At 37.4% G+C, this 16,026-nt stretch overlaps 2 protein-coding genes across 2 annotated transcripts; both read right to left on the reverse strand.

Annotated features, from left to right (window-relative positions):
- Positions 1–5,758: 5,758 nt before the first annotated feature.
- On the reverse strand, positions 5,759–9,170 carry CRR22 (Pentatricopeptide repeat (PPR) superfamily protein). The gene has a single exon (XM_010245309.3). The coding sequence runs from the start codon at positions 8,852–8,854 to the stop codon at positions 6,365–6,367; it is 2,490 nt and encodes an 829-aa protein (XP_010243611.1). The 5' UTR covers positions 8,855–9,170; the 3' UTR covers positions 5,759–6,364.
- A 1,967-nt stretch (positions 9,171–11,137) lies between these two features.
- Positions 11,138–13,094, reverse strand: LOC148790600 (uncharacterized protein At4g22758-like). The gene is made up of 2 exons (XM_088890787.1): positions 12,604–13,094; positions 11,138–12,287 (listed from the first exon to the last, which is right to left on the reverse strand). The coding sequence occupies exons 1-2, from the start codon at positions 12,737–12,739 to the stop codon at positions 12,109–12,111; spliced, it is 315 nt and encodes a 104-aa protein (XP_088746913.1). The 5' UTR covers positions 12,740–13,094; the 3' UTR covers positions 11,138–12,108.
- Between the last annotated feature and the right edge of the window lie 2,932 nt (positions 13,095–16,026).

A 16,026-nucleotide genomic window follows, 5' to 3' on the forward strand; every position in this document is an offset into this window, starting at 1 on the left:
TTTTTGGCTCAAACCCAATCAGTGCAAAAGCTTTTGATTGAATTGGGTGCACCCAACTTGCACCCCTAGCTCTATTGCTTGAAACTTTTTTAACAAAACCCGTGCAATCTCTGCTAGTTTTCACTCAAATACAATACTTTTGAGTACAGTACTTGAACAAATCATAGATTTTGGTTGTATTTGATACCGTTGTCGTTTCTCCGTGAATTATTTTGGATTTTTTTTGAAACCAAATTTTTTTGGGTTGATCAATACAAATTAGTGAGGGATATGCATTTTCACATCACATATGGAAGTCATTTCAGTTGGAATGATTTGGACTCATCCCTATCACTGTATTTGGTTGCAATGCAAATTTATTGTACTACTACAAATGCATGGGAGTGTAAATATAAAAAAAATGCAAATTCTTGTTTACTTTTGTTTTAGATTTTACTTTATTCTGCTTCATGTCTTAATTTACTTCATTTGTACTGCAGTCAAATAAAATTTGAAGCAAAAATAGGCCAGAACTTACACTCAAATCATTTGCACTGCCATGGTTTTGCATCAGTGCAAATTTATTTTCATTGCAACCAAACACAGTATGGAACAAATGATCAGTCCCATACATGCATTTTTTAAGCTATGCATGCTTCCATTATAACCATTCTCAAATAAAAGTTGTACATACATGCATTTTTTAAGCTATGCATGCTTCCATTATAACCATTCTCAAATAAAAGTTGTATACCATGATACGATGTGTATTGATCAACCCTAAGGTTATCTTTGATTTGAAGGAAAAGAGTTTGAAAGTAAGGGAAACATAGGGAAACGGGAAACCTATACAAGGTTTGTAAATGTTTTCCTACATTTCCCTTCCTTTCCCACAGCCTTAAGTAGAAACAACATTTGTTCCAAATGCAGCCTTTGAGGCAATTTGAAATTTGTCATTTTTCTAAGATAAATTACTTCTGCTTACCTAATAATCCATGCCCCATTGGAACACAAAATTAGTCATTTTTACTAGAAAATGCCTTAAATAATAAAATATTTGTTTTTCTCTAAAATATGTTTTTTAATTGATAAAAGTACTATCGTTTATAAATATCAAATGCAACTTTACCATCTCAACATTTTTTTCATTATACTTTTCTTAATCCATTTCAACTTATGGTCCCTCTAAGAAATATATAAATGAATACAATTTTGGATGAGCAATATGTGGTCACAAAAAATAATCATTTTACCATAAAATGCTTTTAATAATAAAATATGAGCAATATGTGGTCACAAAACATCCAACGATTTTGGCCGTTTATAATTTTTTTTATTTTTTTATTTTTATGTTTATTAGAACAAGTCATCCATTTGGTTCGAACGGTAAGACCATTTGACCAAGAAACCGGACCCCTGACCGGTTCATTGTTCGATTCGATTTTAAAAACCTTGGTTTTAGGCTGATAAATTTGGATTATGAGATCATCTTGTTGGGTTCAGGCCAAGGGCCCATCTTTAAGGTTGGTCTTAGTTTTGTCATTAATCTCACCCAATCCATCTAATTGGCACCATGGTTTACTAAAGAATCAAAAAGGGTTCAAAGAGATTTAATGGGAAATGAGATATTTAAGGGAAAAGGGAAATGTTATAACCATTGGAGAGAAAAAAGGAGGGGATTTAAGAATGATTTTATTAGAGAAAATTAGAACTAAGGGCTTTTCTATTGTAACTTCAATGATTCAATTTAAAATAAATAGCTGACATGTGTGATGAATTAGAAGATGAGATATATGTGGGAATCTAGGTGACAGGTCTTTTGACCTCCCTCTTTCCTCTATACAAATTTTATATAGGATAAATGTATATTGAATTGTTCAAATGTCTAAATTTAACATTAGTTTTATGGACAAATAACAGCTCAAAAGTATGGCTGTCACTTATAATCGGTTTTGGTAGCCAAAAAAAAAAATTATAATGGGGTCTCCTTGGATCCAACCCAGTGGTCTAATTACAAAACCTATAGGATGTTGTTTGAAGTTGGTTATTCACATTTACTTATCAGGCAAGGACCAATTCTATCCTGAACCAGAGCAAATCCAACCCATTAAGACAACTAATCCCATGGCCATTGATATTATTCAAATTATGTTGAAGCCAACAAGGACAGAAAACCCAAGTCAAGTAAACTTCCTTCTAAGGCCTTGTTTGCTTTTTGGTAAGTTACTTATTCGGGTAAATGTAAGTCCTTCCTGTGAAACACTTATCTGGGTAAGTGTATTTACTCATGCTCTTTTATTTCCCATAAAAATAAGGCAATGACCATTTCAGCCATGAAAATCCATTATTACAAGGGGTATTTTTTGTCACATTCAAGTGTTGACAATTTTCCCTTAAGGTGGGAAAGTTATTTACCCACCTAAGAGAGATACCCAGGAAAATAAATTTTCCCTCTTCCCACATAAATCTGAAAAAAGAACATGGGATTTTTGGTCGATGGGAATCAAAATCCCATTGACCAACTTTCCCTCCTCTCAAAATCCAGAAAAATAACGCCCCCCAAATCCTATCATCTCAAGACGTACGATCAACAACAATCCCATAACAAAACTTCACCATGAATTCAAATGCATTTTTGCACCCCATGGAAGATACAAAAGACACATGTTGAAATTAAAGAAACCATGAAAAACCTATTATATATCAACCTTATATATATACAAGCTTTTGGTTTCCTTCTAATCACCCTTCACTTTATTCACAATGTCTAATCATTTGGAGTGCAATTAGGGTGGGTCAAACATGAGTCTTAGATCAATTCATTTCAAAATTTTATACGAGTTGGGTTTGAATTTTTGCTCATCAAGTTGGGCTTAGGCCCAAGACTTGTAGCTTTTTTTTTCCCCGGTTAAGCTTAGGCCTATCCCTTAGATACCTGAACTTGGCTTGAGCCCCACCCAACCCAAAATTTTACATGGATTAGGCTTGGATTTTTGGTCCTCAAGTTGGGCTTGAGCTTAACACTTTTGGCTTTTTTATTTTTCGGGTAGGGCTGGGCCGATCCCCTAGGTAACCTGAACCTGGCCTGAGCCCATGCCCAACCTGATTATACATGTTCACACACACACACACACACACACCACATGTGATAAGATCGGGCTTGACCCCGGCTTAGTCCGAATTTGGGCCTTAGACCCAAATCTTAAGATTGGGTGAGTTGGCCATAAACCCAAATCTTAAGATGTTATTTTGACGTGCCAAATCACCACCTTATCTATTCCAACTTGAAACCTCAAAAGGGTGATGGCTGATGTCAGACCCATTTTTGACATATTCAAACACATGGACCAATGAAATTGAGTCTAATAGGCTTAAAAAGCTCAAAATACTAAAAATAACTCAACTTAAAACTAGGAAAAGACAAAATAGCTTTTATACATGGATTAAATCTACATTTTTTGCCACTAATAGCCCCAAATATGAGACTGCCATGTCAAGTACGTTCCTAGCTTCCATTAGACACATAAAACCCGTGAAAACCACCCCCGAGTTGAAGACAATCTTTTACCAAAGAAGGAAGGTTGATTGATCACCTTTTTTCTTTAAAAAATCTTTGCCCATTTTCTTGTAAAAACCCTTTTGAAGCCTCTTTGATGAAATGGGTTTCAGACCTAACTCCCTCCCTTTTCCCTATAAATAGAGGGATGGCTCGAGCTTGGGGGGGGGGGGGGGGGGGGGGGGGGGGGGAAGAAATAAGAGAGCATTTTCCCAGCCTTTATATTGCCTTCACCTGAAATCCGGAAGTATTTTGAACCTCAAATTCCAAACTCGCCTCCCTTGTTTTCAAGCAAAAGTTTTTGCAACTAGAAGCACTCCCTAGCTTAGGAACCCATTCAAACTTCATTCTAACTCATCCTTAGTTGCTAGAAAACTTTTGACAAGGTCACATGTGAGAAGAAGTCTCTCACTCCATTTGTAGACCAAATTTGTTTTCTTGGTTGCTTGGAGTTCTAAAACCTCAAAGAACATGCATTCTCGACTTATTCTAAACTAAAAATAAAGGTAGAGAGGTGAGGGTCTTAGGGAACTCAATACCTAAGGCCCGATAACATCACCTCGAGATCGATCTCAGGGGAAGTTAAGAGCATGTTTCTCTAGATTTCAGAAATTCTAACAACTGTTTCTACTTGTTTTCCATAGGAAATTGAGCTTGAACAATTCTTGTATTTGGTTGCTACAACAGCTTGGAGAGAGGAGTGTCTAACACCTTCCCTTTCCCAATCCTTGGAACCTGAAGTCTCTCGGTTGTGTGCATTTTCTGAGAACAAAGTCACTATCAAAGAGGTAAATCGATTTTTTGAATTAGAAAATGATGGCCCATTTTCTCTGAAAAATGGATGGCGACTCCATTTCTTTAAGCCACCCATGAGCTTTTCAGAGCTCACACTCAGGCCTAAGCCCGGTCAAAAATTTAAAAACAGATTTTTTCTTTTTTTATTCAATAAAAAAGTGTTTTATTTATATTAAAAACCCTCAAAACTAAAAAATAATAAAAGATCTCACTATTACTTGAAAAAAGAGAAGAGGAACAAAGACAAAATATTGTATAGATTTATATTAAATAAAATGTCTTTAGTATTTAATATATTATCAAGTTGGGCTCAAGTCGAGCTTTTTTGAAAAATCTCGAGCTCGGCCCATAAAAAGGTAGGAACCGGTGTTTTAGGCCCAAGCCCGAACCCACAGGCCTAAAATTATGACCAAGCCTGATTTAAAATGGACCGGGCTGGCCCATGAACAGGTAAATGTACCAGTGTTTTGTACATGCCAATGAAATTGTTCATTCCATTCTATTTTTTCAAACCTGCCCTTTTTTCATGCATATTCCATACCTACTCCTTATGAAAGTACCTTCTTCATCTTACATTAATTTTATCAAAATACCCCTATCGGTATGGGTAAGGTTCAAAATTTTGATACGATGGCATATTGTATTGTATCAGCAAGTCTAGGATACACAACAACATAAAGGCCTTTTGGAGTTTTGACCACTTTCCAGGGCAGACAGGCTATATGGGGCATATGGTATTGCATCAATAAACCTTCGATACACTAAATAAAGGCTTTTGGGGGTTTTGACCAATGACCACTTTTAGGGGGTAGACAGGCCTAAGACTAACCCTCTTACCAATTTGGGAAAATTTAAAAAAGAAAAGTTGTGGTATTGAAAGTTTGAAACACCTTACACACAAGCTCATGAGTATGTGTATCAATACTTCCAACCTAAGTAGGGGTGTTCTCTCTTGTCTGATTGCAGAGGATTTCAACTCTATATTGATACTGTTGTAAGATCTAAAGTGTGAAAGGTCTTTCAAAATTCTGATCCCAAATTTAATCTTTTTCTTACTATTTGGATAAGAATCCAGGTTTTGGTCTTTAGGATGAAATTTCAATAGCTAATAATCTTATTTGGCGTAGAAATAAATTAGGGTTTTAAATTATCTACATTTCAGAAATGCTAGGCTGCTTTTGTTTGGTTTGGTTAACGAAAATCATGATAAACCTGGAGTTTCCAATATCTGGTTTCATCTTTTTTATTTTTATTTGATAGATAACCTCTGATTTACCTTAAACCAACAATAGAGAAGGCCAACAATAGTGAAGAAACTATAGCCTTTACTGTTTTATTAATTACTAAATAGGAATAACAGTTAATAACTTAACATGTCCAATGGAGATGGACGACAAACTATGAACCAAATATCGAAACCACAACATGTAACCAAATTTAATATAATTTCACTCATATGTAAATGAATATAATATTCTATGCTAGTTGAATTTTGCAATCAAGTAGATAGGTGCTATACTTACATCCCTTTACAAACAAATAAAGCTAGAAAGATACTCCATTTCAATAAACAGAAATATGAACAAAACTATAAACTGGATTGTCATTTTGTCATTGAAGAAAGTGTGCATGCACATTTTAGAGGAAAACTCATAAAAATAAAATAATGCAAAAAATGTAGAATCCGGACAATTTAACAAATTGGAATAATAAATTGAAATACTTATTGAATAATTTTAATACAACAAACCCCAAAAAAAAATGATGAATAACATTTAGTAAGTTGGTTAATGCTACAATGGATTGATATTGCTTGATGGACTTCAAAACCACCAATCAACTCTGTTAACCCAGACTTTGGCATCAATGTATTTGGATATGGCAATCCTATCATGTGTTGTTGTAAAGGTTCCAAAGCTCCTTGCATCTCGAATAGATGTGTCATGTTTATAGTTTATACAGCCAAAGGAAACCACTCCAGGAAGTCAACAGAAGCAGATAATTTCTCTCACCCAAGTTCTAGTAAAGAATATGTTACCAATAATCTGCACAAGAACAGGTTCCATTCTTGAAAAGGTGGAAGCGGTGCATGTCCCTCACAATAATCTCCCGCCCGGTTACATGTGAGATGTACTTTGTTGCATTATGACAGTCACCACATACACGAAGGTTTTTCCTGATGTGAATGGTGGTGCCTGGGCTAGTATTTATAAGCGCAAAGGCAATGGCCAGCTTTTCACTATGACTGTTTAGCAGCTGTTCCTGGACATCATCCTCAACATCATGTATTGAATTAGTATCAGGTACATAACCAGCAGCTTTGATCTCATCTCCTAAAACTTCAAGTGCTGCATATATCCTCTTGGATTGTGGGTGGTTTGAGCTTCCAGAGTAGAATGTGTGGACTTCATTTCCCAACTCAACCATACTGCATCCTGGGGTCTTCTGAAGCCCTCTCCTCTCCATCATAGTTCTCACCTTGGCTACATCATCCCACATGGAAGCTGTGGCATATATATTAGACAACAGAACATGGTATCCACCTTCTTTAGGCTCTAGCTCAAACAGCCTCTTTGCTGCTTTCTCCCCCAACTCAACATTTTTGTGAATCTTACAGGCTCCCAACATGGCACCAAATACACTAATCTCTGGTTCTATAGGCATCTTTTGGATGAAGTCCCAAGCCTCATCAAGATGGCCAGCACGGCCAAGAAGGTCCACCATGGTTGCATAGTGATCAGTCCCAGGCTCTATTTCATAATCATGTTTCATCACAGTAAAGTAACGACGCCCATCTTCCACCAAGCCAGAGTGACTACAAGCTGAGAGAATGCATAGAAAAGTTACTCCATTTGGCCTCACAACCCCTGTTCTCATCTCCTCGAATAGTTGAACTGCATGTTTTCCTAACCCGTGTGTCCCATATCCATCTATCATTGCATTCCATGTTGTTACATGTCGCTCATCCATCATGTCAAAGAGTTTCCTTGCAGTGTGAACACCACCACATTTTGCATACATGTCCACCAGAGCAGTCATCACAAACACGTTTGTGTCCAAACAAGATCTAATAGTGAGTCCATGAATCCACCTTGCCTGGCGCAAAATGGACAAATCTGCAATGGCGGGAATAACACTCACCATGGTGAAAGAGTCTGGTTTCACATTCTCCTGCTGCATCTTACAAAAGTAACTCAGAGCCTCATTTACCCGGCCATTCTGTGCATAACCAGATATCATGGCATTCCATGAAACAAGATTTTTTCCCTGCAGGTTATGGAAGATCTTTGCAGCAACATCAACTTGTTTACACTTGGAATACATAGAAATTAAGGAGTTCACGACAGAAACATCAGAACCAAGTCCATTTTGATTCAATAATTCATGAATGTAACTTCCCCGTTGAAGATCACCCAAGTCAGCACATGCATGTAGAGCTGCCATGATAGTGACATCCGTGGGTTCCACACCTTCATCCATCATCTTCTGGAAAATTTCCATTGCTTCCTCAGAATCTCCATTCTGGGCATAGCCATCAATCATTGAATTCCATGATACCACATTCCTTATATGCATCCCATCATAAATTAACCGAGCAGTCTTTACTGACCCACACTTGGAGTACATATCAACAAGAGCAGTTGAAATGTTCACCAATGATTGGAATCCTGCCCTAATAACATATCCATGAACCGCCTTACCAATCCTCAATGACCCAATATCTGCACAGGCCGGCAAAATGGACACAATTGTGATGGAATCCGGCCGCTGGCCTTCCTGTTGCATTTGCACAACCAACTCCAACGCTCTCCTGGCACAATTGTTTTGAGCATACCCAGCAATAATTGCATTCCAAGCAACCAAGTCCCTTTGAGGCATCCGATCAAACATCTTACACGCTTCACCAATCTGACGACACTTTGCATACATATTAACGACGGCTGTCATTGCAAAGACATTCGAGCTGAACCCATTAGAGATCAATTGAGCATGAATCTCCTTCCCCCTCCTCAGGTCCGAATTATCACCACAACCTTTCAATAAGTACGTGAAGTTATAGACAACGGGTCGGACGTCATCGTACTTCATTCTACAAAAGAACGATACGGCGTCTTCCAGGGATGAATTCTTAGCATGCCCCTTGAGGAGCGTGTGATATAGAGGATCGATTTTATCTTTGATGGGCTCGAAAACGAGGGCGGCCTCGCGGAAGCGACCGAATTTGGAGAACAAACTAATGAGCTTAGTTTGGAACAAGTGTTCATTGTATAACCCGTTCTTTATAATGAGGGGGAGGATTTGATTGACTTCTTTCATATCTGAGCACATTTCCAGTAGGAGAGCCGCGGGGTGAGTGAAGACATGAGGAGGAATGTAAGTCTTGTGCAATTGAAGGTGTGAAGAAGGCTTTGGAGAAGAGGTGTTGAGTATAGGAGGAGGGGATGAGCGGGGGCGTGATTTAGAGAAGGCTGGAGTGGCGGAGGGAGGCGTTAATGGCAGCAACAGCGTTGAGCTTGAACCCATCTCCTTCCGAGTTTCTGTTTGGCTTTCTTCATATGAAGCAAGAAGCCATCGAGTTCGAGGATGTGGCCGTTAAGAGTATGGCGGTAGGATACGACAATGATATGGTGGGTGACCATTTTCGCGGTTCTCTTCAATTGACCAGTACAAGGCCAGTGTCGGGCTTATATTGGTTTGGACCGTAGTTATTTGGGCTGGGCTTTCTTGTATCGGATATCTAGCCCTCAGCATCCTCGTTGGCAACTGGCGCTCATGCTTTTAGGGGTGATTAGGCTAAACTTTCCTTGGATAATAAATAACAGAGGTTGTAGTCCCATACCACTCTTAGCTTAGACAATGGGAATTACTTAGTTGCATTGCTTATTTTAAGGGTTTGTCTACTTTTTGCTGTTAAAATGTCCCTATAAACACTGACTTTTTAATTTAAAAAAAGGAGATAAATCCTTAAAAAAACGAATGCCAAATGCAGCCTTAAACCTCTTCATTGACATCCTCATTTTCTTTTCCTTAAAATGTTAGAAGAAATTATGCAAATAGACCCATAAAAAATGATGGAACGCTTTTAAGCATTTTAAAATTCCTAAGTTGCCCATAGATGAAAATATTGGAGTATCTGTTGATCACAATGCCCCTAAAAGACTCTTTTACATGCTTATTGCAAACTTTGCCTTCTAAACAAGAAAAGCAAGTGGGGTAGCAAATGGTGTTTGTTTCTTCACTATAATATAAAGGTAAATTTAGGCCCTGTTTGGCGGTACTTCGTGTTTTATATTTTCAACATCACCAACAAAATACATGGTATATTTTTTATTTCGTACTTTTACTTCAAAAACCATTTAGATGGGAATCTTTTAAAAACATGTTTTTCAAAGTAAAAGTAATTGATGACATTTGAATACAGCAAAATGTTTTATACATGTGAGCATACAATTGTCATTAATTATAAGTTAATTATACTTTAACTTGTAATAACTAACAACATATTCATAATTTACAATAAACAAAAATATTATCTATAGAATATTTGAGAATTAATGTATTATCAATAGAATTGTATGATATACATGTATCCCACTATATTAATTGTAATATACAACTTCCTTATATGTAATCAATAAAACATGCATTTATTATGTATTTCTACCTTATTTGTGGTTATTTCAACCTTAAATTTAGTATTATTAATGTATTTACAAGATTTATGACAATTTCTGTAGTGTATTCAACCCTATCTATATTTATCCACCATATCCATGCAATTTCAAAGTGTATCCAAACTTACTAATAAGATACTCCAAAAGCTCACAAATTTTGCAATACTTGTAGACTTTAAAAGAAATTTCATAAATAGGGTTATTTTTTCTGATGTGGCATTTTTTCAGAAAAAAAAAAAACAGAAATGTTCATGTAAGAGGATTGGGGAATGCCACCAATTTCTTTATTATTACCAGAGGCCATTAGTCAGTGAAACTATTCGAACTACACATATTCAAGCATAGAAAGTAGGGGTGATCATTTTGAACAGGCCCAGAAAATCTGGGCTTGGGTCTTTTTGTTCAGTTTCATAGCTGGGCCTGAGCTAATACTTTAGGCCCAACAACCCTTGATACACACACATACATACATATATATGTATGTATAATGTATGTATGTATATGCCATTTTCTTTACTTAATATTGTATCTCCTTGTTCATGCATGAAATAATACTTATTATGCTAAGGCCTTTCTAAAAGGAAAGAACACAAGGTAGTGGAGACAGACCCAACTAATGGATTAGATTTAAAGGGACTCTCTTCAAAGGAATACCTACCCAATGGATAGAAGGAAAAATGATTTCACAGCACTTCCTTTCACATTTCTCTTTTAATGTTTTCTGTCTTTCAGGTTTCATGTATGCTTGCTTCCTACCATTACATTAGCTTTTAAGGCAGAGAGACTGAACAATTATTGAGTTCTACTTCTACCCACGAAGAAGAATATAGAAAAGAAAATTTAACTTTGCATGTGTGAATTCACATCTGCGCCCCACAAGGGGTTGCCCCACAATGTCTCACAGTGCATTCCGCCTGTGTATTGAGAACATCTCCCGATGATGACATCATCGGAACGTTGTGGGTGCAGATCAGAGCTCTGCATGTATATAGTGCAGGAACCATTACTTAGTGTAAATGGTAAAATCTCAGTCTGGCAAGTGTAAAAACACAGCTTTTTCAAGCGTGGCCAATCGACCACTTTGTGCTATACAATGTAAAGGTCAGGATGATAACAAACAAGGTTGAAAGTGTTGGTACTCGCTAATTCATAACTTTCATGTATCACAAGTGTTGGTACTTGGTACTCCCTAAATCTTGAGAGTTAGGACATTTTGCCACTTTTGAAGGGTGATGCCATTTTTACGGGGATAGCACATCACCACAAATCGCAATTACAAAGAAAACCCAAAGGAAAAAGGAAGATCTTGCAAATTAAAATTTAATAAACCTGGAGGAAAGGATTGGGCTTGGTGGGCTATGCAGTCAGCTGCTCAGTTCACCTCTTGGTAGACATGATGTACTTCAAACCAAACTCGAATTGGGTCTTCAGGGCAGTGCAGTCTTCAATGATGTTTTTCATACTTCATAGCGGCTGAAGTTCTCCACGTAGACATGAGATGGCAAGCTTGGAATCCCCTTCAATAGATATGAAAAAATCTTTAGGCTTCAGCCATATTGATAGTGGCCTCCCACATAAAATTAGCCTTTATATCCAGAACTTCCCCACCACAATTTCTAACAATGGCAGCAACTGCACATTTGTTACCATCAATGCATGATGCATCAAAGTTAATTTTGATTACATTACTTTTTAGACATTACCAAATGATCAATTTCCATTCTTTATAGTTTTCCCCAACTGGCTCAATACTTTGAATCTTGGATATTTCACATATCACCTATTACAAAAACCAAACCGTATTATACAATTTGGTACAAAATGTATCCATACGTTTAAAACTTTATACTAAATCTACTCCTCCCAACATCTAATCCTAATCTTAGGCTCAATTTAGAAAGAATACAAATATAAATATATAAAAAATCATATAAAATACTTGCACTTTACATATTTGTATTTATACTCCTTCTAAATATACCCTTATATATCCTTCCTAATTTATATATACAACAATCTGAGACCAACATTGGACAAGCGCAATATCTGATCTCTCTTCCCTTACTGATTAGAGTGGAGGCAGAAGCAGCTTCAACTTTGTTGTTACAACAAGAAATCCATGAACCGTAGCCAAGAGTTCCCAATCTTCGAAGCCTTCTCAGCTTGGTTAGAACATGATGATGATGGTGGTGATGCCACCAAATCATTTCCAGTTGATTTCTTTGGGTACGGGAAAAAGTTCCTCGATCCCAATGTTATCAGCTTCTCCTCTCGATCCAGACCTGGCCCCCACCAATCACAATAATTAGCAAAATGTCCAATTTCATCGTATCATTTCTACTACCAAAGAGAGACAGAATAGACTAGAAATTAGAAAAGCTACGCCTCTCACTAGATTAGGCTCTCTGATTAGACTTCCATCAAGAAAGAGAGAGAGAAGGCCTCACTGGAGTTTTTATCTAACGGTTATTATATTTAATGAAGTAGGTAGATGTTAATCAGACGGTTCAAATGGGACATGCGTAGAATAGAATTACAGATAGCTAAGTTGTTCCGTGTTTACACGCAAAACAATGGAGGAGGTTTTTAACTGCTTACTTTCCAGGCTGAACTGCGAATAATGAAGATCGAAGGCGGAGGGGTCGGTGGTAGGAAGGAAGGGTCTCCTACCCTCCTTCACGTACAACCGCACCGCTGCTGCTATGAGATCACCCACAGTCAGTTCCGGCGACATCACGGAGGAAATCCAGTTGCGGTTATCATCTCAATCTCCGGTAACGGAAGAACCTGAGGCGAGGGAAGCCGAGAACAGGGGAAGAGCTTAGGCTCTCATGTTCCAAGGCTTTGGCAGCAACTAACATAACCAGAACGCTAGAACCGTGAATTCGGAGGAAGAGATGCGACGGAGAGGGGCGGAGGCAGCGGTGGTGGATTCATGAAGGGAGGGAAAGGCGAAGTGTGATGGAAGATAAAAGGCGCGGACGTAGGTCGAGATTCGAGAACGAGAAAGATTGGAATGGGACATTAGTTTGTAGGAGGTGACCGGATATTGTAGGTTACGAGGAACCCCACAGGGTCGTAGAAGGGGAGGGCGGGGCGGGTTAACTTTGGCTGTTAAGGCCCATGTTGAGTTTAGGCTGGGTACGTTCTGGACAGTTCATTTATTCACGCTCATACATTGATTTTTAATAAAAATAAATTAATATGAGAAGTTGTAATTGCACACTTGATTAAAAAATTATATTTTCTCACATTCAAAAATTATAAACTTTGTTTTCAGTATTTTAATAGGAATTGATTTACACCTCTTAAAAATAGTAAAGGAGAGTATGAGAGTTTGATATCATGCAATATGCGTGTACGCATGTGTGCGACGCAATGAGGCGCTTTAAAGGCGTACTTTGCTCGCACTCCGCATGCACCCACATGGCTCACGAAGAGTGGATTTGGTTTTGGTGCGATGCTAACCGTTGATGATATTAATGGTTACGATTCGATCGGGTGTGATCAAGAGGCACAATTCAAAGTTAATAGTCATTTCTTCGTAAACTATTTAAAGAGCATGAATTAGACTTCAAAACACACATTTTCGAGATTCACTTTCTCTCTCTCTTTCAGTCCAGTCTATGTCTCACAGACGCGCCTCAGAACTTCTCCTCCAAAATTACAGTGACCCCAATTTCCTACACTTTTATTAATGGTTATTCCCATTTTTAGAGGTATAAATGGGGGCGGCCCGACACGGTCCGCAACACGACCCAACACAATCCATATATATTATTCATATATATATATTATATATTTATATATACATAATATTTATATATTTTGTATAAATTATAATTATATAATAATATATTAATAAAATAAATAATTGTTTTCAATTTTTTTAAATAAATAAGCAAAAATAACTTTGACCCGGTTCATGGCCCGACTTGGGCTAAGGCTTGGCCCACGGGCAAGCCCAACCCACAGCACGGCACGGGTCCACACAATCCTGGGCCGTGGGCCGTGCCGGGCTACACCTCTACCCATTTTCTCTACTTTCAAATTCTAGCAAATAAGGGCAATTTTTTGCCCTGAATAACAATAACAAAATAATATTTTTATAAAATAAACAAAGTAGGATAATTTTTTTAGAAAAATATAAAGAAAGGGCAGTGACACTGTTCTTCGTCTTCCTCCTCTCCCTCTGTTTTTTATCTGTACGCTGTAGGCTGTAGCCCCTCCCTTCCCATCCCATCCCTCGCCTTTCTCGTGGCCTCCATCAATTTATAATCTTCTGCCCCCTCACCACTTACCACCCATTTAATTGTGATTTATTAACAGTTAACTCATTCCTTGGCAAAACCCAAAGCGAGAAATCGAAGGGAGCAAAGATGTCCAGAGCCACTATGGAGCTCGATTTCTTCGGCATGGAGAAAGAGAATCCCAGCAAATCTCAGTTTCAAAAGCTTCTCAATCAACGAAAAACTATTTGAGGTATGCCTCTTATTGCAGCGCACAATTTGACAAGGGTTTTGTGCTGTAGGTTATAAATTGATCAGCATACGATTTTAGACTTGTCAGCGGATAAGAAAAGAAAGAGGAAGACGAGGGTTTTGCGCACTGACACTGTTCCTTGTCTTCCTTCATTTTGCGCACTGACATGGGCGAATAAGACGATCTTCCACCGTTTTGCGCACTGACATGAGAGGATAAGAGAAGGAAGAGGAACAGTGTCCATTGACATGGGCGAATCTATTGTTCCTTTCATTCCTCTTCCTTTTCTTATTCGCCCATGTCAGTGCGCAAAACCCTCATCTTCCTCTTTCTTTTCTTATCCACCCTTGTCTTCCTCTAAGTCTCGTCATCGTCTTCGAATCAGTGTATTCGCATAAATACAAAGGCAGGGGAGGAAGACGATGAAAAATGCCACTGCCCTTTTTTATATTTTCCAAAAAAACTTCCTATTTTAATTATTTTATAAAAATATTATTTTTTATTGATATTGAGGACAAAAAATTGCCCTTATCAGTTAAAAACCCTTCGAATTTCTTCCTGATCTGGAGGGGCAATGGCTGAAAGTATGCTGATGGGTGAGTTCCTTTATCTTCTACCTTTTGTTAGGGGTGTCATTACTAGCGCCAATCACATTTACAAACAAAGTGCTTGCACGGCCAAACACCACGCAAAGAGAGCATTCTTAAAAAACACTTTTTGAACAAATAGGGGCTTTTTTAATGACCATCTAGATTAAATAAAAATTCCTAAACGGAATTGAGATCTTTTGTCAACAAAATACCTCCAACCTTCTATCAACTTGATCGAACAAGCATATTTCATCAGAAGATTAGTCTCACCATAAAAAGTAGAAAAAACATAATAAATTATAAAAAAACACAGAAATTGTAAATAAATAATAAAAATATAAGAACATTTATAGATTATAAAAAATAAAAAAAATGAGAAAAAACATGAGAAATTATAACAAAACACTCAAAATGTAAAAATGAAAACAAGAAAATTAAAAACTGAAAAGTCCATATTTCCTCTAACTCACCATTCACCATTCAAGGATAATTTGATCATAAAAATTGTTATTTATTTTGATATGAACACTAATCGTATACCAACAGAAGGTGAATTTTAGAAAATAAAAACTTATTGATACAGTGAATTTTAAATATTTTAAAAAGTTGTGATGAATTTTGGATATTAATGAACATCTCAATTAATGGTGGTGGGCCCACATAAAAATACATCCACATCGACGTGTTTCGATGAGATTGATGTTCTTCGCCGTCTTGCTCCAGTTCAAACGCAACACAATGAATACATCTGTACGACTGCACGACGTCCAAAACGTCACAAGACTCAACGGTTGTGGAATTTCCCACATGTAATGTAACCACCACCCTGAACCTGATGTTCATGGTGCACGGTTGCAATTGAGGAAGGATTAGTTGAACACGGCTGTGCAATTAATGATAATTTTTCACGTCAATAATAAAATGAAAAAATATATATGCGGGAAAGATG

This window comes from Nelumbo nucifera, chromosome 6 (genome assembly GCF_055504915.1).
Source record: "Nelumbo nucifera cultivar China Antique chromosome 6, China Antique-T2T, whole genome shotgun sequence".
NCBI classification, from domain to species: domain Eukaryota; kingdom Viridiplantae; phylum Streptophyta; class Magnoliopsida; order Proteales; family Nelumbonaceae; genus Nelumbo; species Nelumbo nucifera.